Source organism: Anolis sagrei, chromosome 2, assembly GCF_037176765.1.
Source record: "Anolis sagrei isolate rAnoSag1 chromosome 2, rAnoSag1.mat, whole genome shotgun sequence".
Taxonomy (NCBI): Eukaryota; Metazoa; Chordata; class Lepidosauria; order Squamata; family Dactyloidae; genus Anolis; species Anolis sagrei.
This window is the reverse complement of record NC_090022.1, coordinates 58,770,866-58,796,641: the sequence shown is the minus strand read 5'-3', so window position 1 is coordinate 58,796,641 and position 25,776 is coordinate 58,770,866. Positions and strand designations below refer to the sequence as shown.

Sequence of the window (25,776 nt, the reverse complement as noted above, 5' to 3'; positions counted from 1 at the left end):
TTTCAATTTCAATTGATTGTTTGCAGTTAGTTCCACTTAGACAATTAGCTGATCCGTTCCTCAGCTTTCGCATAGATTACAACATATTGTCTAATCTCTAAGCCTTCAACAATACATATTCTCTAATCACCTCCATTCATATCTATTTCAAGCACGGGTTGACAAGTGTACCATTGCACAAACATGTCTGTCTCTCACATTAAACGCCATGCAGAATAAATCAGACCATTGGATGAGAGGACAACCAAGAGGTCTTGTTCAACCTCACAGGTACCATGTTGTTGTGGCATTGCTCCAACACCCATCTGTTCTTTGCATCACATGGCAAGCAAAGTGATGTTTGAGTTGGGCAACGTGATATAGAGGATCTTTCATTTTTTGATATTTTTCAAACAATTAATTACAGCTACTGAAAATATATCACCTCTACCACTGCAACAATTAAACTCAATCAAGTATGAACTGCAGGGTCAGTGAATGAAGAAAAACAAAGATGTTTTTTTGTTTTCCATAAAGCTCTACGGAGAAGCAAATCTAGGGAGTATGTGGCATGGTAAGGAAACAAGAGAAAATGTGAGGGAAAGGAGAAAAAGTTTGACAACACAAAAGTGGGGAGACAACTAAAGAATAAAGACAAGTGGACCTTTCAAATCTGTTTTTAGATTGCTGCCCCAAATTTCCTAGAAAAAAATTCAAAAGGTTCAGAATGATATCACTTCCTGTTACTCCATCACTTCATATGCCCATTTCTACCATATCCTGCTTATTACTACACACAAATCCAAATAAACAGATCTACAACAAAACTGCTAATAATTATACCAAAAAGTAATAGCATCATCAAAATCCATCTGATTGTAAGAAATTTGTGAAATTATGATGCAACCCATCACAAATAATTTCTAATCCAACACAGCAATGAAACAAGAGGATCCCTTGGTTATTCCTCCCACTGGTTCACCGTAGGTTAATCAATTTTATTCAACTAGCTACTATTTCATTGTTTGGGTCAAAGCAAAGTTTTTGCTGCTTCCAATCTGATGTGCATGAGAAAGGTAATTTAATAGTCACAAGGATGGAGCTCTTATAGGGCTGAGCAAAAATCACTCTCCCCCACCACTTCTCTCCAGCATTAGCAAGTGGTAGGGAGAAGATTTCAATTTACTTTCCAGGCAAACTGAAAATCTCAAGATAATTGGGAGGGGGGTCAATAATAGTGACAAAAAACTCCTGTATGTACTAATTTTCTCTTGTTTTCGTGTGCCTTCATGTCATGTCTGACTTACAGCAACCCTAAGGTTGCTAAGAACATTATGGGATGTTCTTAACAACATTGTTTCAGAAGTGGTTTGCCATTGTCTTTCTCGGCGGCTAAATGACTGTGACTTGTCCAAGGTCATCTAGTGTGTTTCTATGGCTGAATAGGCATTCAAACCCTAGTCTCCAGAGTGACAGTCCAATGCTCAAAACCACTGCAACATACTGGCCTCTCAAATTACACTAGCAATTGTCCAAGGAATATCTACCATCACAAATCTGCAGAATTTACCATCACAGAATTTTAATTTTTTTCTCCTTCTCCCATTTTCCCCTTTTGTCCTAAGTTTACTTCAATTGTTACAAACTGAGTTCAATATGTAAAAGTAGTTTGTACTCATCTCAGCAGAAGGGAACAGATAGTAGTGGAACAGAATATTCTTAGTAGACGCAGACAACAGCAAACTCAGAGGAAGAATAGACCTTTGTCATCTTGACCACAGTCTGATGTTGCTCCTTCTATCTGCATTCTGACTGAAATAATACATCTGGGTCTTGCAGAATATGAATAGAAACATTTGAATGCGATATAGCATGAAAATGTTAGTGCTAAAAGGATTTTCAGAATACAATTTGGAATTTACAGTAATATACAGCTATATAAAGAGCTGAAGGACATATTGATCTTCATGCAAATATGGCAATACAACTTCTAAAATTACTAACTTGTTCCAATTGCTAGACCAGGTACAGCAGTGCAATTCAGTCCCGGGCACTCTCAGCATATCTCAAAAGAAGTCAGTAGGAGAAAAGTTTGTCCATACCTTCATGGCTACTTACCTTGTTAAAAGTCAAAACATTTTCCAGCCAAAGAAAAGGCTTCTGTCCAATCATCAAGTTTGCCATTACATGTGTTTGGATTTTCAACACTGCCCCTGCAGGATGTTCAGACAGATTAAAAAGTATTTTTCAAGCAAAAGTATGCTCACCTGCAAATGCTGAGAGTTATCTGTCATATTATCTTCACGTCTACGGACTTCTTCTAACAATTGGGCATTCTTCTTCTTTTCCATTTGTTGATTGTGCTTCAGGTTGGCCACTTTCTTGTTTTGATCCTTCATATGTCTAAGAATTGTATGTATATTCCTGTTAATTCTAATAGTTCTTTGTAACAACGCAAACATGTAAATAATGACAAAAATAATTTCCTTTGTAACAATGTAAGAATACAAACATATAAATAGAGAAATCATTTCCTTTTCATCAGGCAAATTGATCTAGCATTTTTCAAAACCCGAGGCAATACTGGTTTGAAAAGCCAGTAAGTTACATATAAAATGTAACTCTGGATGACACAAATTGCATTCATTTCTTTAAATAGTTCAGAATATATGTCTCACATAATGTAGATATATGAAAAAATGAAAAATATGTCACAATTTTATGCAAGTTTGATATAATAATTGCTTCCTTACTGGGGTTTTGTACAAAAACTTCAACTTCCAAATTTCTCTGTCTACACTTTTAAAATGTTATCAGATGGAACTGTGGTATTCAATGCAAACTATTTCTGTCTTCTTAACCCCTCTGTGTTGCATCATATACATGGATTATGGGCTTATTCTGATGAACCAGTTAATGAAACTCCAAATAAAAGGAAATAATTCACAGATATTTTTATCCACAGATTTTTATCTACATTTTAAAGCAAATTTTATATATTCTTTTAAAATAAACGATTAATATAGTAACACTCTCAACCGGAAAAAGCCCCATATTATTCATTAGAACAGTCCAAGCTTTAAGAAAGATCTATTTTTCAATTATTTGGTGTTATAAAGCAAGCCAATGTCATGAAAGACTAATGTTAAAATGCAGTTTCTACCTGCTTGGTCTCCTCGATATTAATTTAGTTGACTCTCTCGTGATTCTGAGGAATTTCTCTCTTTTTATCTATATAATAATAGTCATGTGCAAATTCCAAATAGGATCTATATACTAATCCCTTTTAGGCAAGGGATATTTTCTAATGCCCATATGATCACTGGAAAATTTTCCAGTTTCTTCTGCGATACATGTTGTGGTGAAAGAAAACTCAGATACACCAAGCTAGATTGGTTAGTCATACCTAAAGTAGGCCCAGTGAAATAACTGGAATTTAAAATAATCACAGGAAATGTAAGTCCCACTGAATTCAACAGCTTTGCTTTAAGTATGGCTTAAATATTAACTAGATATTGGTATGATGTATCAACTGGTCTATTTTCTTATATCCCCCAAATAAGGTGTAAATAGCATTTTCATTATTGTGAATATTCACTAAGTGAAAGAATTAGTAACTCTACAAACAGGTAGCACATAGCAAAGCTTCAGAGAATGGTAGTTAGGCATCATTAAATGGGATTTGTTTAACTGGACCTAACTATGACAGAAGTTCAGATTTTTTAATGATGCATTATTTATTTTATCTTATTTATTATTACCATTACTATTATTGTTGTTATATGAAAGTGCATAGCATTTATAATGAAGTATAAGCTCTATAAAAATCCAGTCGTAAACAATCTTTAAAAAAATCATATTAATATATGACTGCCTAAGATTGCAAACTAGTTGTTACTGCCATATCTACAATCAATTGCACATTATGTAATCAAAAACAGCATCTTTTTTAATATAAGAGGACGTTTCCATTAAGTAAAATGAATAGAGAAGGGCAGAATAGAAATACTGTAAATAAATACACTTTAAAATAATGACTTTTCTTCTTACTCAACATGATTAATTCACTAAAAACCTGCAAATTCATTTTGGGAATTTTAAAAACCTCTCTCTTTTGGCACCTTCATTATGTCACAATCTTTTAAAAACCTATTCATGAATTATGTTAAACTATTAAACACATAAGTAATTCTGACACCATTTTCTTTTTGTGCTCTTCCCATTTCTAATGTACTAAGAAATGTAGTGAAAGATTGCATCCTAAACGCAGACATATTCTGTCCCACAATGACATAGGCTCTTCTAGCCAATGGGTCACAGACCGCATTACACTGACCATTTAATACAGTTCAAAGTTAGCTTCAAACTGCAGCAGCCAGGCAACAAACTCCCATAAAAGGGCACTAAAGAAAGTTGTTAATATGCACTAGTGCTCATTGGTTTGTGTAACCATAATCCAAGCCTCAAATTGGTTTCAAGATTTCCTATGTAATTCCATTTCCTTACATAACAGCTTGAAACTGCATTAAATGGTCAGTACAGATGGCACCTCAATTTCATGCTTTGTTGAAAAATACCAAGATGTGAAGCATTATGATCTATTAAGTATGGCACAAAAGTACGTGAATTTAAAAAGAGTTTGGAAGCAACTTTTAAAAGTAATTAGTTACAATTACCTTCCCATTACTACCACACCATTCAAATTTCACAAAATCAAAATGTTCAATTTCTCAGTATTAAAAAACAAAAATAGTTACACTTAGTTGCCTTTTTTAAACAATCTGATATTATGAACTGTGGCAAACAAACAAAAAGAACCCCTAAATGAGTCCACACACTCCTTGTAACTATGATATGGTTCCAGTTATTCATCTCAGATGGAATATTCCTACTGAATCAATAGGCAGTAAACCAAAATTTCCACTGATGTATGTTACACTGATTCAAAGTGTCTACTCTACTTGGAATAAAAAATTGAATTCAAATCTATACAATTTACCAAAACAATAGAATAAACAGTTACAGTTACAGTTATGCAACACAAGGGGGTACTGCCTCTTCTTACGTTACAATCGTAATTATGCCAAAATTCCTTCAAAAAGGGTTACAAGAAGCATTACTGGCAGCCACTTGCATCTCAATTCTGTTCTGTCTCAGCTAAAACTTCATTTGTGTCACTATGATGAAAGGTACAGTACTGAAAACGATGGCACCAGTCATCCAAAAAGTATGAAATGTCAAAAGAAATGCAATACACATGAGAAATACTACCAGTAGTATGCCAGCAGGATCCATCACGTCAGAATTAAATCTTCTAATTCATCTTTCCATCGATGAACAAATAAAATCAAATGTTTTCTACTTTCCGGGCAAAACTGCATGTATTTTTATGTATTTCAGATGATTTGCACTTTGAATTTTTTGTTTATTTTTTTTTGAAAAAAAATGTTTCTACAAAAATGCTTCATTTTGTATAGACATGTACCGGTATATTTTGGGCAAAAAAACCTTTTTATTCAATATATCTCCTTCTCCCTCTCAAAGTCTCTAAATGTGGAAGATGTAACATTTTCTTAACAATGCATCTGAATGATGCTGCAAATCCTTTCTTACCAAGGATGGGAAAACATTATTATTCACATTCCTACTGACATCTGCTTTTTTAGGCCACTCTTTTCTGATGTTCCCCTGAGCATCATGATGACTTGGGGAAATTTCTAGATGCCTACAATTCCCCAAAATTCTGCTATGTCTGGATTGTTCTGGAACACTACGGGAGATTGAAATGTTTGGCTCTAAGCAGCACAGCAAATAAATAAACACTTTGTACTGCTTTTATTATGTTTTTAAATATTTTAATTTTCCACTGTAATGACCAGTTTTAAACACCATTAATTAACGAATTTCTTCTTAAATGTTTGTAATTTAATCTTTAAACTTGTTTTTTTTAGTGAGAATCATAGAATTATAGAGTTGAATGAGACCGCAAGGGCCATTCAGTCCAACCCCATTCTGCCATGCAGAAAAACAACCCAGACAGATGGCTATGCAGCCTCTGCTTAAAAATCTCCAAAGACGGAGACCCTACCACATTCAAAAGCATCCTATTCTACTGCTGAACCACTCTTACTGTCGGGAAATTCTTCCTAATTTTAAGTAAAATCTCTTTTCCTGCCATTTAAATCCATTCCTGCATGTCCTAGTCTCCAGAACAGCTGAAAACAAACTTGCCCCCTTACTCACTGTGACAGTCTTTCAAACTTTAAGGATGGCTCTCATGTCCCCTCTCAACTTTCTTTGATCCAAGTTGAACATACCCAGCTGTGAGCTGTTCCTTATAGGCTTCCAAACGTTTTATCATTTTAGTTATTTTACTCCTCTGTGCAATATCCTTCTTGAACTCCGGAGCCCAGAACTGGACACAGTATCCCAGATGTGGTGTGACCAAAGAAAAGCAGAGTGGGACCATGACTTCCCTCACTCTTGACACTATACTCCTATTGAGGCTGCCTAGAATCCCATTGGCTTTTTTAACTGTCACATCACACTGTTGACTCATGTTCATCTTGTGGTTCACTAAGACGCCAAGGTCCCTTTCACATGGATTGTTTTCAAGCCAGATGTCACTCATTCCATATCTATGCATTTCATTTTTATCGCCAAAGTGTAGTACCGTACATTTTTCCATGCTGTTATTCATTTTATTAGTTTTGGACCAGTTCTCTAATCTGTTTAGGTCATTTTAGATTCTGATCCTGTCCTCCCAATTTGGAGTCATCTGTAAATTCTAATCTGTCATCCAAGTCAATTTTCCAAGATGTTGAATAGCACTGGACAGACCCCTGCAGTAGCCCACTGGTCACTTCTCTCCAGCATGAGGAGCAGCCATTGGAATGCACCCTTTGGGTTTAGTCAGTCAAACAATTCGCAATCTATTATTTATTTATTTATTTATTTATTTCGAGGTTTTATATACCGACCCTCTCACCTTCAAAGAGGGATTCGGACCGGTTCACAACATGTGTTAACATACAAAAAATATACAATAACAACACAATGCCACTTCATTACACGATTAAAATATCAGCACCATACACATTAAAACATTATCATCCCAGTTAAAAGAGCCAAATCGTCCGACACCATCACAATCCCATTCATCATCCTCCTTTCATGTGGGCAAAGAATTAAATCAGTTGTCAAATGCCGCGTTCCACAACCAGGTCTTTGTTAGTTTCCTGAACGTCATGAGGGAGGGGGCAGTTCTGATCTCTAATGGCAGGGAGTTCCAAAGTCGAGGGGCCACCATCGAGAAGGCCCTGTCCCTCGTCCCCACCAGCCATGCTTGTGCACGCGGAGGGACCGAGAGCAGGTCTACCTACATTACTGTAGCGTTCTTGGATCTCACTGAGAAAGAATGATAGGACATACATGCGATAAATAAATAAATGCAATATAGCATTGCTACTCCTTATACCTCTTATCACAAAGGCCTAAAAACAAAACAAGTGGACAAAAGTTCCACCAAGGAACACAATGCTAGGGAGCCATTCAAATCTTGAGCCAGACCTCAAAATCACAATAGAATGTTTCAATATATGCTAATATTGTTCTGTCATTGTTTGTGCTCATGATCACATATTTCAATGTTGCCTCCATGATGGATATACCAGAATATTAATTTATAGAAATGCTGACTAAGGCAGTAAAGAAAGAAGAGTTTGATTGAATTCTGCAGTTGTCAACTGTGAAATAAGGTACTGCTTTCATTACGTAAACACTATGTGATCCTTGCATCTGAGCATACTGTTTGTCCATTAAGACTGATTGAACATAATTTAGAATCTTCCCCAATAACTTTTTCTTAATCAGAAGAGCAATGTGTTGTTTTAATAAAACTGGAAACTATTGTGATACAAATGGGATTCGGTAGGAAGGCCACCAGAAAGTACAATAGGCTTACATTTTATAAGGTACCCCAGGCAGCAATTTGTTAAGCTATCAGGAAACATGATATGGGTGAAATAATGCTGTAGGAATGCTATGTTTTCATCACCCAAGTTTCAGAGCAGAAGGTGAGTAGTTAACAGCTTCATACTTTTGAAAGACAAAAATATTTAGTAGAATGGAAGCTGAGCTAAGAATCATAATAAGGAATAATTCAGGGGGACATTACTATGAACCAAAAGCAGCACATGTGCAATTCAATTTCCCCATTAATTTCCTTTTCTGAAAGCCCGAGCCCCAGAGTGACTGCTCTCTGAGCAAACTGTTAAGATTTAATGTATCCTGCTAGAGTACTCCTGAATACACCACCATTAAAGAATGTTATTTATTAGTGGTTCAATGTGCAATGACAACTACAAATTTGGCTCATCTTCTGCAATTTTAAGGACACTCATTGAATCACAGATTTATGGAAGATGGAAAATGGGTCAAGATAGAGAGAGGATGATTTCATTAGCCAAAGGAAATAAATAAGAACTAGACAAAGATTAAAACAGACGAGAAAGAATAGATAAAACAGGATAAGCCAAATAAATTGGAATGTAAAGATGTAGAGCATGTTAGTCTTTTTATCAACTGGTATGTTGTTAAATTACTGGGACAAACTGATGAAATATCTTGATCCAGGGATTACTTACTGGTAGCCTTATATTATTATCTACCATGAACAGGGGAAGTGCTTTGTGTGCCAATGCACTAGTTTTCCCCCTGCTTTTCAAACCTTGAACCTCCAACCAACTGCCCATTTTTATAATGCTGTTTTTAAAAGAAAATCGTCCAATCAATTAACATAATCAATATATGTTATCTGAAATTGGAGATGGCAATGTTTTCAAATAAATAAACATACAATGCTTACCAGTAGGTAGAAATATGCTACAGGTGTACCATTTTATTTTCATTATAAATTTTGATTTTTATCTCTCTAGTAAACAGTTCACTATATTACCATCTGCCAAGTCCAACTCTTCTCTGACCTGTACCAGTTCATCACCCTGTTTCAGAAAAGCTCTGACCAGAGGTGAATCCACAGCACTCAGACCAAGGTTCTACTACTTTCAGCATAGTGTAAGTATACACCAATTACTTATAGTGGGTTTTACTGGATCTAAACATTTCCCCCTTAGCTGGAAAAGGAGGCTTTTTTATGCTACCATTCATACTATTTTAAAATTATTAAAAGATAACAGGAATCCAAATAGGGCTGTTGCTGTGTACTTTCAAGTACCATCTTTACTAAAATCTAATGGCCAAATTGCATTGCTAAAATTAGAGTGTGCATTCAGTTCAATGGTGACCTCTTCTTCCCATTTTTCAGCCCTCAGGTCATGACTGCAGGCCTTTTAAATGGAGGCACATCAGCAACTGGGAGTGTGCACTCCTGGCAAGGTTTGTGAGAGTGAGCACATGCACACATTCGGGCAGTCTCTCTTCCCATATCTCAGCAATGGCATCTGCAATGACTCTCAGACCTATGGGGAACCATGGGTACAGACAAAGTGCAGCCTGGAGAACTACAGGTGGCTGACTGACTGCTTGGTTGTAATAACTCGGTTGGTGTAATTGAAAGAAGAAGAGGGCAAAAGGATTTTAAAAAGGCTGGATGCATACAGACGGTGTATCCGTGGCTGGGCAGGAGATGGATGGATTCAATACCGTACTACAATTCAAGTAAATACAGTATTATCTGACTTATGGTAACTCCCTCATACAGCTTTTTGGTAAGATTTGTTTACTGTTTTTGCCTTTCTCCTGAGACTATGAGAGTGTGACTTGCCCAGTGTCACCAAGTGACTCTGGGGTCCTGTAGCTCTTATACTGGGGGTTGGACTGGATGGCCAATGAGGTCTCTTCCAACTTTTTGATTCTATGATTCTATCAGCATTCAAATCACTACACCATACTGGACCCATTAAGTTTATTTTTGTTTTCTAATTCTGTAAACATGCACCCTAAATGTGTTAGTATATATGGGATCCAAGGCAGGTGGGATCTGAGTTATTCAGTTCTAAATACAGTTTTGCACTTTTGTTCTCTGCCTTCTGATGCCATTTCAATTGATAAGATCAACTTTTTATTGATTTATACATTTTTCCTGAAGTATGCATTTTGCATGGATTTTCTAAGTGACTAAAGTATACTTTGTGCACATTTTCAACTGTATACATTTTTCTCTTTCACATTTTAAAATGTCTATATGGTTTTCTGCATATTTTAAATCTTCAAAATGCACTGTGAACATTGCAAATGCACAAATATGTAAGGCAAGGTGTGTTTTGTCTCACAGCATATCTCAGGAGATACAAAATGCTACTTTTGACTGAGAATCTCAACTCCAAAAAAACTCCTTTCCATCTTGAGAACTAAGTGGAATGCAAAATATAAAGGCAAATTCCTTTGTATAACAGAAAGAACTAAAAAATAAAACTACCAATATTGTACAGTCTTCACATATATCTGTGATGCAATCGCACCTGAAAAAATGTGTACAGTTCTGGTCACTTGCAACCCCAAAAGGATATTGTAGAGCTGACTTGATTCCCAGTTTTTAAAGGCAAGTATAACAATCTATATAAATAAAAATGTAATGTTCGTTTGTGGGATTAATAGAACTCAAAAACCACTGGGCAAATTGACACCAAATTTGGCAGCAAAACACATTCTAATCCAATCTATGTCTTTCAAACAAAAAACTGTAAAAAATGAAGGGAAAATAATTTAAAACTCCCCAAAAAGAAAAATGCCTTACAGATCATGCGCAAAATCCCCTTTCCCCCTTGTGCGAGAAGAATGAAGCACCAACCGTTGTGAGGGAAGAGAAGGCTTGCCATGGAGTCCTTTTCTATGCAGGAAGGCAGACTCCTTTTTCTTTTGGGGAGGGGATTGAGGGAAGGAAAGAGGGAAGGAAGGAGAAGGCCTGGCCCAACGGAGGGGTGGGGGCTTGGCGAGGCAAGCCCCAGCAGAAACTAGAGCCACCGCAGTGGCTCCATGAGGCCCACATGGTTACCAGGCAACTCTTCCCCCAAGACCAGAGGATTGCAAGGCAAGCCTGATTGCAGGAGCGGCTGCACCCCCCCCCCCCCCCGGTTGGGTGAAGGGAGGATGCAAACCATGAGAAGGCCAGCAACTCTCCCATTTGGGCTCCACCCCCCACCCCCAAAAAAACCCATTAAACACCCTTACAAGCTGTCCTGGAGGAAGGAGGGAAAGGAAAGGGAAAGGAGAGAAGAAAGGATGAAAATAATTGGTGAAGAGAAGATTATGAATGGAAGGAAAGGTAGAAGGAAAGAAAGAAGAAGGAAGGGAAAGGAGGCAGGGATGGGAGAGGAAAGGAAGGGAAGAAACAGGGAAGGAACAAAGAATGAAAGGAGGAAACTGGTGAAGGGAAGGGAAGAATATAGAACCAGAGAGTCCTAGAGTTGGGAGAGACCTGGTGGGCCATTCAGGCCAACCCTATTATGTCAAGAAGCAGGAAAATCACATTCAGCAATGCGTGGCCGGGTACAGCTAGTAAAATATAAGAAAGGTGAGGTATAAATTGAATGATGCAATATAAACTATTGAAAAAAGGGCAACCAAAATGTTAAAAGGACCAGAAAAAATTCCTCACAAGGAAGATTTATAACATTAGTGAGTTTATGTCTTTGGAAAAAATAGAATGAGAAATATGACAGAAGTACAGGTTGAATTTCCCTTATTGGATACCCAAAATCCAAAATATTCTTTAGTCACCACACACACACACACACACACACACAAATGCAGGTATTCTAAATTCTGAAATAATCCAAATAAATTTTGGTTCAATCATTTCAGATAAGGTAGACTCAACATGTATATACAATTATGTGTGGTGGAAAGAAAGTTTGTTTCCCTTGGTCACAAAGCTAGAACCTCACATCATCCACTGAGATTTTGGATATCAAGACAGAGTTAAAGAAAGTGACTGGGGGTGCTTCCAGACTATACTTGAACCCACTTTGGAGTGGGTTTATGTCCCCATGCCTCAAAAAATAAATGGGTCGTTTGGATGACTCAGGTAAAAATTTGATAGGACCCAGGATATGGGCCCTGTCTGGGAGGGCCCTGGGACAGCTTCAAAAGAGTGTTGTATGATTTCCTAGATAGTAGAGCCTTTGGTGGTGACCAGTAATAATGAATATATACTTCCTCTAATATTCTTCACAGACCGTATGTTTCTTTCTGTTGCTGGGGAGAACAAGATGCAAGGTGCTTTTACATTGGTGTTCTACTTGTCGGTTTTCCATGGGCTTCTGACTAGCCTCTTCATGAGCACAATGCTGCACTAAATAGTCTTTTGGTCTGACCCAGCATTGCTTTTCTTAAGTGATTACTGAGTTGAACTTCCACACCCACTTCTAATACATCAATCCTGGAAAACTTAAGATCAATATCTGTTACTATGAGAAATAACAGGGACATCTATATATTTTACAATTTTTCTTTACTTTATTTCTAGCTTCTTTGTTTGTCTTTTGCTCAATGTGAACTGAAATTCAAACTATTGTTAGGTTCCTAAATGTAATTAGGCACTCAATTATTCTTGCCAAAAGCTAAAGAATAATGTCCCAAAATAAATAATATTTCATGGCAAAAGTAGCATTTCTCCTTCTTACAAAATTAAAAATTGTTTCCCTAAAACTACTCTATCAAATGAAGATATGCAAGACTTCTGCACAAGAAAGAAGCAGAGTTTGTAATGGTCCCCAAAAGAATACTTCCTTCCAACACTTTTCATCACATTAAACATTATTATGGTGGGACTGAGAACCAGTTACAAAAATCTGAAACGTTTGAGCCTCAGTTACAAAAACTTACAAGTATGCCAGAAATCTTTGCATCTCTCTGCCAATTTCATAACAGAAATATGTAACACTGTCTTCTGGCTACATGATGGGTAATAAGTTTACTTATGCTCTGCTCTATAGCAATTAACACAAAATAAATCAACGAAGAACATTGTATCCATTTTTTAAAGTAAATTAAAACAAAACACTATTATTATAACAATTTTAATGGAAGCCATAATAATGGAAATGTTTAGAAAAATAATTCCAAGTTTTTTATTGATTTAAGAATGGGAAAAATACAATGCTGTAGACAGTGTGCCTTTTTTCTCAGGCTGTAGCTTGATTTGATTTTTCAAATAAAATCAGAACTATTTTAAGCAAATTATAAAAAGAATCACTGTGGTATGTGGCACACTTGTTGGCTACCTCACTATAATGTTAGAGGCCCATGTCTGCACTTGGCTTCTGACCGACAGAATAACATTTGAAGAAAAGGATGTAAAATCTCAGCCAATGTTCTGAGCAAGCTGGTTCACTGGCTTATGTTGGGTAACACGCTGTTGTAATTCATGTAACTGTCATAACATCATGCTGGAAAGCATTATGTTATGAGCTCTGGAAAGTCCTGAGGTGTATCAAAGAGCCTCCCTATTTTTATATTATCTCCTCCTACAAAGTCTTTTGTTTTTAATGTTGAGTCTAGATTTTTTTTATATGCTTATCAAGTTTCATTTTATGTGATGTATGATGGTAAAGGTATGAATACTAATTTTTATTCATCAAGCAGAAAGACCAAAATCTGTAACCAGCCCTCTGGACCACTTTCCTTATTCTATTTTATAGCAACATAAAGTGTGTCTGAACCCTAAACATGCAAACCACAGAGCTTGCTGTCTACTTTTAAGAGGAAGTGACTCAAATGGATCCAGCAGAAGCAAAAGAGTATGCTTAGTTCTTATAGGTCAACTGCAAGATTTCATTCAAAGGGAAGTCAACACTTTTTAAAAACGTTTTGTTACCCTATTAGGTAAAAAAAATCTTTGTTAAGCACTCCTATGAAAAAGCACAAAAGGTTCACCAATAACAAGTGATGAGCACCAAACTCCGCTTTCGGTTGGTTTCCTCTCCTGTTACACAAATATCAACAAGTTTTAAAAGAATTTGTCTGACTCCTAAAGGCACAAGAGTAGAATCTATAGATGAGATTGTTGGCCTTCCCTAAAACAAATTTTCTAAAATAAACAAGCAGCAGGAAGAGCCTTCCAGTTATACTTACTCTTAAAAATGGTTTTACAATATACCTGGTCAAAGGAATATTGAAAACAACATATAAGAATTCCTTGCCATATAATCCTATCTAATAATGGCACATACAAACCTGGGTGTTCACCATCTAAGTGTGCTAGAAGTCTTGTCTTACAGTTTGGGGCTACCACTGCTTCCAAGTTATGATAAGTAATGGCAGATGCAGAAGTGTCCAGAATACATGGTTCTGAAATCTAGTTATGTTTGCCCCATTTGTCTCTTTGGAGCTATATATTCTGATGAAATGGGTTTCATGCCATAAGTGGCAGTCAGAATATTCAACAATCCATAAATGAAATCCACATTACTCTCCACTCTACCTATAATTTGGGTAAATAGGGGCAACACAAAATATGGGTGGGATATTGAGATCTTGAGGGAACCCCTTGAGTGGTTCTCAAATGGTGGATCCCCAGATGTTTTGTCCTTCAATTCCCAGAAATCCCAACCGGCTGAGAATTCTGGAAGTTGTAGACCAAAACACCTGGGGACCCAAGGTTGAGAACCATTGCTTTAAAGGAACTGTACTGACTGACAGTGTGCTTCTGGTCTGAATCAAGCTTTGGACTTTCATGTATGAAGGAGCATCCCTCCATATACACAGCTGTTTGAGACCTGAGATGTGCTAGTATGGCCCTGCTCCATGTCCCACTCATAGAAAGGATGTATCTCTTAGATATTGCTGCAACTGTCTTTCACTTCTTTGAATACATAAAATTGTTATTACATAACTTTCAAACTTGTTTCTACTCTGTAAGGCCACTTTCTTCTCCTTTCAAAATATATTTCTCCCCAGCCTCCTGGCTGGCTAACTTAAGACTTTTAGTCAATCTCTTCTGTCAATATTTTGACTAAAAACTTATTCCCAAAGGAATCTCTGTCTCTCAGTTCTACTTCACTGATAATTTAGACTTATATTAGCTTTGTCTTTACTTCAGTACAACAATGGAAGCTACAAACTTAAATACTGATCCTCTTCCCCCAGCTCCTGGCTAGAAACTCTCTACTTTTTAAAATGTTCCCCACTATTTTATCTAGCTCCACCCCTTTTCTTGCTAGCCACTCTCAAATAGATACATTTCTACTGCAAAGGCTAAATATCCATGGTAACCAACCAGATTTAACCAACTCCTGACTTAATTAATGACTTAGATGAAGGGTTAGAAGGCATGATCATCAAGTTTGCAGACGATACCAAATGGGGAGGGATAGCCAATAGTCCAGAGGACAGGAGCAGAATTCAAAACGATCTTGACAGATTAGAGAGATGGGCCAAAACTAACAAAATGAAGTTCAACAGTGACAAATGCAAGATACTCCACTTTGGCAGAAAAAATGAAATGCAAAGATACAGAATGGGTGATGCCTGGCTCGAGAGCAGTACGTGTGAAAAAGATCTTGGAGTCCTCGTGGACAACAAGTTAAACATGAGCCAACAATGTGATGTGGCGGCAAAAAAGGCCAATGGGATTTTGGCCTGCATCAATAGGAGCATAGTGTCTAGATCTAGGGAAGTAATGCTACCCCTCTATTCCGCTTTGGTTAGACCACATCTGGAATATTGTGTCCAATTCTGGGCACCACAATTCAAGAGAGATATTGACAAGCTGGAATGTGTCCAGAGGAGGGCGACTAAAATGATCAAGGGTCTGGAGAACAAGCCCTATGAGGAGCGGCTTAGGGAACTGGGCATGTTTAGCCTGAAGAAGAGAAGGCTGAGAGGAGATATGATAGCCATGTATAAATATGTGAGAGGAAGCCACAGGGAGGAGGGAGCAAGCTTGTTTTCTGCTTCCTTGGAGACTAGGACGCGGAACAATGGCTTCAAACTACAAGAGAGGAGATTCCATCTGAACATTAGGAAGAACTTCCTGACTGTGAGAGCCGTTCAGCAGTGGAACTCTCTGCCCCGGAGTGTGGTGGAGGCTCCTTCTTTGGAAGCTTTTAAGCAGAGGCTGGATGGCCATTTGTCAGGGGTGATTTGAATGCCATATTCCTGCTTCTTGGCAGGGGGTTGGACTGGATGGCCCATGAGGTCTCTTCCAACTCTTTGATTCTATGATTCTATGACTGCCCTTGCCATGCTATCAACACTAATAAACATAGACAATAAAACTCAATTATAATTAACTTTTCCATTACACCCAGGAACTAAAATAATAATTTACTGAAACTCTGGCTGGCTACAGAGGGGCGAATCTCTCTGATGCTAAGCAATGCACTGCATTCTGGGAAATGTAGTGTAGGACAAGGCCCTTTGAATTCTCTGGCATAGGGCTCCTCCCTTCCCAAACTACATTTCCCAGAGTTCTGAACTGTTCCCAGTAAACACTGCTCCCTCTTTTCCCCGCTCCCAATGGTGAGACTCCATTAATTTACAGAGGAAAGGCAAGGCACTAATGCAGACTTTTTGGCTTTGCTTTCAGCTTTGCTTCCTTACACGGGATGTGAAACTGACTTTGGGAGCCTTTCAATATTTACAAAATGAAAAGTATGGATTAAGTTTTGATTCTTAATTTTTTGGTGCGGACCATGCCCACGTATTTGATATCACCTCCTAAGTACAAATTTAACGAATTTGATACAACTTACAAGGCCTAATGAAAAATGCACACCTGCATTGTGTGTATATATGTGTATGTATATTAACCTATTTCTTAGAAGTATATATTATACCTATTTCTCAACAATGAGACTCAAGATTGTTCACAACATATTTAAAAACAATACATATTAAAACTTTACAAAAGTTGCAATAAAATTATAAATATAAAAATTCAGAAAACAATTAAACCATTGATACATTAAAAATTAAACATTAAAATAATTACAAGACAACATACAAACCTGTTTTAAATTTTAAATTTCTTAGTTTAAATTTATTTTAATTGTGTACAGTGCTAAGAGCCTATGATATTAAAACGGATATAAATATTTTGATAAATAAATAAATCGAGGCTCTGAGGGCAATAGGAAATATATCTTGGTATTAATAAGCACACGGGAAGCTGCTTTTGACTTAGTTCATTTAACTCAGCATTATTTCCACTCAGTAGCAGGGGCTCCCAGCAGGATTTCAGACAGGAGTTCTTTCTAGCTCTACATGGGTTTGTCAAGAGTTTGAAACTGGATCCTTTTGCATTCAGAGCCTGTGCTAGACCACTGAGCAACGGCTCTTTTCTCGTTTGATTTATTTTAAAACTAAAGCTGTCTTGTAAAGACTTTCCGATTATGTTTTCATAGCATTACTGGTTGAAATATATGCAATTATTTTCATTTTAAAAACTTTGCTTGTCACCGTATGGAAGATGTGACTATTGTACCCAAATACAAACATTCCCTTTCCTCTTCTTAAAACGTTTTCTATCTAACATGCAAGATAGAATCATAGAATCAAAGAATCAAAGAGTTGGAAGAGACCTCATGGGCCATCCAGTCCAACCCCCTGCCAAGAAGCAGGAATATTGCATTCAAATCACCCCTGACAAATGGCCATCCAGCCTCTGCTTAAAAGCTTCCAAAGAAGGAGCCTCCACCACACTCCGGGGCAGAGAGTTCCACTGCTGAATGGCTCTCACAGTCAGGAAGTTCTTCCTAATGTTCAGATGGAATCTCCTCTCTTGTAGTTTGAAGCCATTGTTCCGCGTCCTAGTCTCCAAGGAAGCAGAAAACAAGCTTGCTCCCTCCTCCCTGTGGCTTCCTCTCACATATTTATACATGGCTATCATATCTCCTCTCAGCCTTCTCTTCTTCAGGCTAAACATGCCCAGTTCCCTAAGCCGCTCCTCATAGGGCTTGTTCTCCAGACCCTTGATCATTTTAGTCGCCCTCCTCTGGACACATTCCAGCTTGTCAATATCTCTCTTGAATTGTGGTGCCCACAATTGTGAAATTAAAGTATCACACTGTCCCCAAATTCTGCAATTAACTTCCTATTGATGTTTCTTTTTACACATGGAATTTCTCTGAGCATTTCTAGCTGCCTTTGAAATCTTCAGACTGATGTTTGACAACATGGTAGAAGCATTCAAAATTATTTTTAAAACTTCCTAACACCTTGGATTCATTTTATTGTGTTTTAATTTCCCAAGTGGAAGATTTTCCAAATGGAACCAACACAGGTTGATGGGAGTAGGACTTACACTTTATATTCTATTGAAACAAGTTTGTATACCACACATACCTATAGAAGAGTCCTAGTACAGAACTCTCACTACTTATTTTATTATTTACTGTATCCTGCATCTTAAGTGTGTGTGATGAAAAATAACCACAATTCAATTCTAACAACTTCACTGGAAAAATAAAGGAAGTAGCTAACAAAGCATTTATTAACATTTCTTAAACAAAGCACTGATATTCATGATTATACAAGCTGGGGAACTTTAACACATTGCTGAAATTCTCCAGTAAACTGAGTTATAAACTAGTAGTTTAGCTTAAGCCCTAGGGAGGTAATTGGCAGAATTAGGAAGACAGGTTTCTTTAATTAAGCCAGTTGTTTTGCTATACTACAAGAATAAAACAGTGGCTAGTGTGCTAGAATAATGAACAGTTAAATAAATATTTTTCAAAGAAGTAGCTACCTTATATTGGGGAAAGGAAAGGTAAAAATAAAGTAAATAAATAAATAGACATGTTGGCTATTTCTGGCATAAAAGGATGGGGGGATACTTCATTATGTGCATTTCCTTAAGTTTTTCTTAAAGATATATATGCCATAGGATACTCATTACAAATTACATTGTAAACACTAGCTTAGAATTGTCAGTTTCCCTTGTAGCTTCCACTTTTCTTGCTTTCTAATGTTATGCCTCTATCAGCTGGGTCTGTTACTGTTATTATTGTGTTACTCCTAAATATGAAACAGCAACTTAGACTCAAGCTTACAAGGCTCTTTCAAAAACGACCAGAATGGTAGTTTTTTTCAGAAAATGACTGGCTGTTAATGGGTGAACTGGACTTCTAAATATTTCAGTTTCAAATCACTTTTATTGTGGAGTACTAAACTGCTTTACATTTGTTTTAATATGTATGTCTGGCAACAAAGATCTGCATAGTCAAAGCAATGGTATTCCCCGTAGTAACCTATGGATGTGAGAGTTGGACCATATGGAAGGCTGAGTGAAGGAAGATAGATGCTTTTGAATTGTGGTGCTGGAGGAAAATTCTGAGACTGCCTTGGACCGTGAGAAGATCCAACTAGTCAATACTTCAGGACATAAAGCCTGACTGCTCATTGGAGGGAAGGATACTAGAGGCAAAGGTGAAGAACTTTGGCAATATCATGAGAAGACAATGATGCTGAGGAAAATGGAAGGAAAAAAGAAGAGGGACCGACCAAGAGCAAGATGGATAGATGGTATCCTTGAAGTGACTGGCTTGACTCTGAAGGAGCTGGGGGTGGTGACAGCCGACAGGGAGCTCTGGCATGGGCTGGTCCAGGGGGGTCACAAAGAGTCGGAATTGACTGAACGAATAAACAACATGTACAATTTATTCTCTTTTCCCAGGCAAGTAATAGTTGTTGAGGTTTTTAATTCCCACTGCTGGAAGAGACCACAAAGACTGTAGTACAATTCCTGATTATAGTTCATGATTTAGGCAACATTTGTCTACAGAGAAACAGATATTGTTTTTTTCAAAACAGAAACACATTTTCTGACCAGAAACCATATTTTCTGCATAGAAACACCATTTCTGTAAAGAAATACACATATTTATTCCTGATCAGAAATATACACATGGTTTTTCTGTGAAGCAAACATATTTCTATGCTGAAATAAATGTGTGTTTCTGCGCAAATGCATTTCAAAAGGCAAAATTTCTTCCAATAACCTTACAACTGCTTGCAGTTTTTATTTTTCTCAGTTGAAAATAAAATAAAAACAAGTACTTTTCTGATGGAAGTCATTTTACATCCCAGCCATGGAAGAAAACATATAGTAGAAATCAAATAAACAAATATGGTCTAAATAGGTCATAGTTACTTTGGTGGTGAAAAGTTACATCTGGCACAGCTAATTTGATATTACAAATGGATGTCCAGAAACAAGAATATTCACCTTCTAATCTGATGTAGTGAGAGATTCATATCCTTGTAGTAATAATGAACAGCTTATAAGATTGTTGGTGGTGAAAAGTAACAAACAGTATTTTTTCAATAAACTGAACATATGTGAAGGGAGTATGTGACAAATTTGATAGAATTATCATTATCATTATTACCCCATTTTATCCCTCCTGAAGGGGCCTCAAAGGGTCTTAACATAAAAACATCAGCCTTACCATTTAAAATATACAAATATACAAACATTAAATCAGGATTAAATATAAACAGTATTTAAAATTCCCAATTAAAAATCATTAAAACAAATTCAAATTTAAAAATCACAGGACCCCCTGAATTGATCTTCATCTTTAAAAGTCTGTCTAAATAAAAAGGTTTTAACCTATCACCTGAAGGACAGCAGGGAGGGGGCCATTCAGGCTTCCCTGGGTAGGGAGGAAGTTCCAGAGTTGAGGGTCAGCCACTGAAAAAGCCCACTCTTGTGTTCCCACCAAACAAGCTTGAGATGGAGGTGGAACTGAGAAAAGGATCTCTCAGGGCCCGGGCAGGTTCGTATAAGGGGATGTGGTCAGCCAAATAGGCTGGAACTGAACCGTCTAGGGTTTTAAAGGTCATGACCAGCACTTTGAATTGTGCCCAGAAACAGATTGGCAATCAGTGCAGCTGCTGTAACAGGAGGGTTGTCTGCTCCCTTTAGCCAGCCCCACTAAACGACCTGGCTGCAGCTCCTTGGGCCATCTTCTGAGCATTCTTCAGAGGCAGCCTCACATACAGCGCGTTACAGTAATTCAGGCAGGATTTAACTAAGGCGTGTACAACCATGGCCAGATCTGGCTTCTCAAAGAACAGGTATTAAGGGGATACTATTGATGTAGTAAATCTTAATTTCAGTAAGCCTGTCTTAAAAAGATGTTTTAGTCATTCTTATAGACAAGCTGGCAAAATGTAGCCAGTATGTAGTGATCTTGGTAACGTGCGTCAGTACTATGATTAAGGTGGCAAAAAGTCAATGCAATTCTCGGCAGCACCCATAAGAGTATAGTTTCTGAATAGAGAGAATCAATGGTCTGGAATACTGTGCCCAGTTCTCAGCAGTACAATTTAACAAGAAAATTGAAACACTAGAATGTTTGATTATCTAAACCAAATGATTCAAATTACAAAAAGGCAGCTTCAAATTACAAAACCTTGACACTCTGTCATTAGTGTGATTTTTTAAGGTGACAGGAGATCCCTATTCTCTCCCCCCCCCCCCCCCCCAGTGTAATGGCTGAGCTGGGACAGACAGTAAGTCTGAAAGCTCTACAGTTGAAACAGGGCCACAACTGTGGCAGAAGCACATATATAGCAAGTCAAAACTAGATACTCTTGTCTTCACAATCTAGTAGACTGGCATCAGTCTGCAGACCATGACTTTTGAGTAGAATGTCCTAGAAGATCTTGCCCACTGTTTCTGGCAGAATTTCAAGCAATGTTTAATGAAGCAGATAATTTTGAAATACACCGGAATTTTATAAGATGGACATTCCAGCTACATGAGTATTATGTACCATGATGTCTAGTACCATCAAAGTTCCTTTTTAGTACATTTCTCCAAGGCTTTCACACTTTCCCTATGTGTTTGGATTACTAAATACTCTTTTTTTTCCAAACAAATCAAGTGTCAGAATATGTTAGAGGCAATGTTTTTTTACCAAGGCATCATGCTATTTTGCGAAGAAGATACTGAACACTCCATTCTGAAAGTGCTTCAAGAACCCATTGTTCTCTTCTGTAGTTGACAAAATTCTGCAGAACTCAACTATTAAAGACTAGTCCAATAGAAAAGGAGAGAAAAACATGTACAGGCTGTTTCCAAATGAGCATCTGACACTGATCGCCACTGGGTAAATATATAACTCAGTTTTCTCTTAAATTATATTGAGAGACATCAAGATTTTTGCAATCATACAAATGTAGACTTGAAATTATGATAAAAGCTGTAATTCAAACAAATGTGCCCCTAGGCCCATCCAATACTTGGAACCCTGCCTGAAAATAAGAACATTAGATAAGCAAAATTATCTGCCTGAGAAACAGATGGAAAAAACATAGGTTAATCTTTTATATCATTACAAAGATTATAAAAACGTTGGGTGATTTGTAAAAATATGCTTTTGTCTAGCTCCTTCTGACAATGGAAGACAGCTGCTCCAGGTAAAAACCAGCAGACTGATGGAGGGATAGAACAAGTTCAGAAAGAAACTTGCAAAGCCTCCTATCTTGGAGAAGCACGCAATGTGCATACCATGCACGGGATGACCACAAATTATCATATTAATTAACTCATTTATATACATATCCTATGGATAATGTTATATCTTTCTATAGCATTTGATGACCTTAATCATGCAATCTTGGTACAGAATTTAAAAGAGAAAGAAAAGTAACTGGCCTAAAATTCCCAGTTAACATTTCCCATTGATGTTGATTTAGGCCAGTGTTTCTGAAACTTTAGTCCTCTAGATGTTTTGGACTTCAGCTCCTAATGGTCAAGAATTCTGAGTGCTGAAGTCTAAACCAACTGGAAAACAAAATTTGAGAACCACTGATTTAAGCTGCTTCAATGTGGTGATGGATTTTCAACCCCTCTCCCACCAAGCTTCCTTCCCTCCAAATGAGAATGAGACATGGGGAAAAGCTCAACATTTCCATAATTCACAGAAGCCTAACATCTCCCCCCTTTTAGATGCTAAGCAAACACAGCTAGCAAGCGAAAAAAGATACAAACACACTAGGTATTATTTCTAATCCTTCAAAATCCAGTCAAGAAAGCAACAGCCATATTTTGTATAACTACATTAATTTGCAGCACAAACTATCTTCCCCTCTTACAAGAGTGACATTAATGAATTCGGAGATGCTCTTAATCCTCATTTGTGAAGAAAAAAAGAAGTGAGGATTTACATTCCTGATTGATGGGACCTGCTCATATGAGCTGTGAGAAATGTATCGACAAATTGGAGAATGTCCAAAGAAGGACAACCACAATGGCGAGCAATCTAAAAATCTAATCCTATGGAAAAGGGAGCCTCTTGGCAAATTCAACAACGTGTAAAATACAGTCAAGAGTCTTACTAGATTTAATCAGGGCCAATGCATCCCAACTCATACCACTCCAGGAACTTCCCTATCTTTATTGTATCTGAATTTTGCATTCGAATCTAGTGTTAAACTGGGGGTGGGACTAAAATCCTCCACTTTGATGCTAATAATATTATGACTCTTAAAAATGCATTCACAAATAGTTGCAGAAACATCTTATTAAAAATGAAATTCTGGAAAATTAATATTTATTTTCACAAAAGGAACCACTGGAATCATTAGTTACATTGTCAACACACAAGACTATTCTATCACATCTGTTTTTAGTAAAACAAATACTAAAAAACATGGGTGATCGCATCCCATAGTATTAAATTGTGGTGACATGAATGTGGACACTTCAGCATGTTAATATTAATATTGCTGTTATTTAACAATATGGGGCATGACAATCCATGGTTGGTGGAAATCACAAATCTGGAGGTCATCAGTCTAGAAGGCTCGTTGTATGTGCATGCTGACAGACTCACACACTATGCATACATGCATGTGCGTCCACACTTATCATTTAGTACAGTATAAAATTCAGATGCTCATTCAGACTGGATTGAACAACATCCAATTCACCATGGAGAAAAAAAATGAAGGAAGACTGCCTTTTCTAAATGTCCTAGTCATCCGTAAACCAGATCAAGAATTGGGTCACACTGTTTACAGAAAACCCACACACAGAGATAGATATCTACATAAAAACTCCAACCATCACCCAAGTAAAAAAAAAGAAGCACCATTAAAGCCTTGGCAGACCGTGCAAAAAGAATCTGCGAACCCCACTTCCTCCAAGATGAACTGACCCACCTCAACTGGGCTCTACAGGCCAATGGATACTCCACCTCAGACATCAGAAGAGCTGCAAGACCGAGAACAAGCCACGAGAGTAAAGACGAAGATCAACCCAGAGGAAAAGTGTTCTTGCCATACATCAAGGGAACCACTGACTGCATAGGGAAGCTGATGAGGAAACACAACATACAAACTATCTACAAATCCACCAAGAAAATCCAACAAATGTTATGTTCAGCAAAGGACAAGAGGGATCCTCTCACTTCTGCAGGAGTCTACCGTATACCATGCAGCTGTGGACAAGTCTACATAGGGACCACCAAACACAGCGCCCAAACACGAATCAAGGAACATGAAAGGCACTGCAGACTACTTAAACCAGAGAAGTCAGCCATAGCAGAGCACCTGATGAACCAACCTGGACACAGCATATTATTTGGGAACACAGAAATGCTGGACCACTCTCACAACCACCATGTCAGACTACACAGAGAAGCCATTGAAATCCATGTGGACAATTTCAACAGAAAGCATGTGGACAATTTCAACAGAAAGGAGAAAACCATGAAAATGAATAAAATCTGGTTACCAGTATTAAAAAACTCTAAAATTACCACAGCAAAACAACAGAGGGGAAACTATCAGGCACATCTAATCACCTCTCAACAAAAGATTGCCCCAGGCACTGCCAGACCATCAAATGCTAATCAAGGTGGTCAGTTGAAACAGTCACACCTAGCTCCAACAGACAAGAGTTCTTTGCCCCACCCTGGTCATTCCACGGATATATAAACCCACTTTCCTAGTTCCAATAGACCTCACTACCTCTGAGGATGCTTGCCATAGATGCAGGCGAAACATCTGGAGAAAATGCCTCTAGAACATGGCCATATAGTCCAAAAAAACCTACAACAATGCAATTCCAGCTTTACTTTACCAAAATCTCCATTGAAGTTATTTACCATAGCAACTGTTCTAAAGAAACTATCTCACTTTAAAAAAAAACCCTTATTTTTCATATTCTAAATTGATTATCACTTTGGGCAGCAAGTTTGCTTACAACATTCTTCATGTTCTTCAGTTCCCTGATATGTATACAAAGTATTGCCAGGGTCTTTTCTGCAAATCACGTTAGGATTGTTTCATATTATTCATTTATATCATCATTATAGCTACTTAGCTACCCAAGTTTCTTTTATTGTACTTGGAAATAAATATATTTGAAGGTCGATAACTTGTGATAAAGCAAAAATACACATAATATTTCTTAAAAATCTAAATAACTTTCCTTATTTCCTGGTTGATGAACCGGGTTCAAGAAACATTTCAACCCTGTGATTTCTTTCCTGTTATTTTAAAAATGTGTCTTGGTACCTTTCTCACATGAGCTCCAAGGGCATAAGCATTTTATCCTCATAATACTTCTATGAGGTCAGTTAGGCTTAATGTTGATTATTAATTCATGAGTTGTATCTGAATGAGGACAAACTTGTGTGTTCTCAGGTACAGTGCCTTACACATAACTCTACCTGCTACAGAGTTCTTAGAAATAATGTGGGGGGGGGGGGCATATTTACTTTGTTGTTTTTTTCAGTTCTCTGTTTCATGGGTCCTTAAAACTTTACTGGCTCTCTATTTTGGAAACAATGGGTGGAAGAAGAATTGTGGATTACATTG

General features: G+C 37.4%; 1 protein-coding gene across 18 annotated transcripts in view; it reads right to left on the bottom strand.

The window, feature by feature from the left end:
• ERC2 (ELKS/RAB6-interacting/CAST family member 2) overlaps positions 1 to 25,776 on the bottom strand; it is a 691,106-nt gene that overhangs the window by 346,502 nt on the left and 318,828 nt on the right. For 17 of the 18 annotated variants that reach the window (XM_067463537.1, XM_067463536.1, XM_067463539.1 and 14 more), the window contains one exon: positions 2,247 to 2,382. The exons of the other annotated variant lie outside the window; for it this stretch is intronic. In XM_067463537.1, the coding sequence (XP_067319638.1) occupies positions 2,247 to 2,382 (136 nt within the window). The remainder of the gene's footprint in view (positions 1 to 2,246; positions 2,383 to 25,776) is intronic. 18 annotated transcript variants of the gene reach the window in all.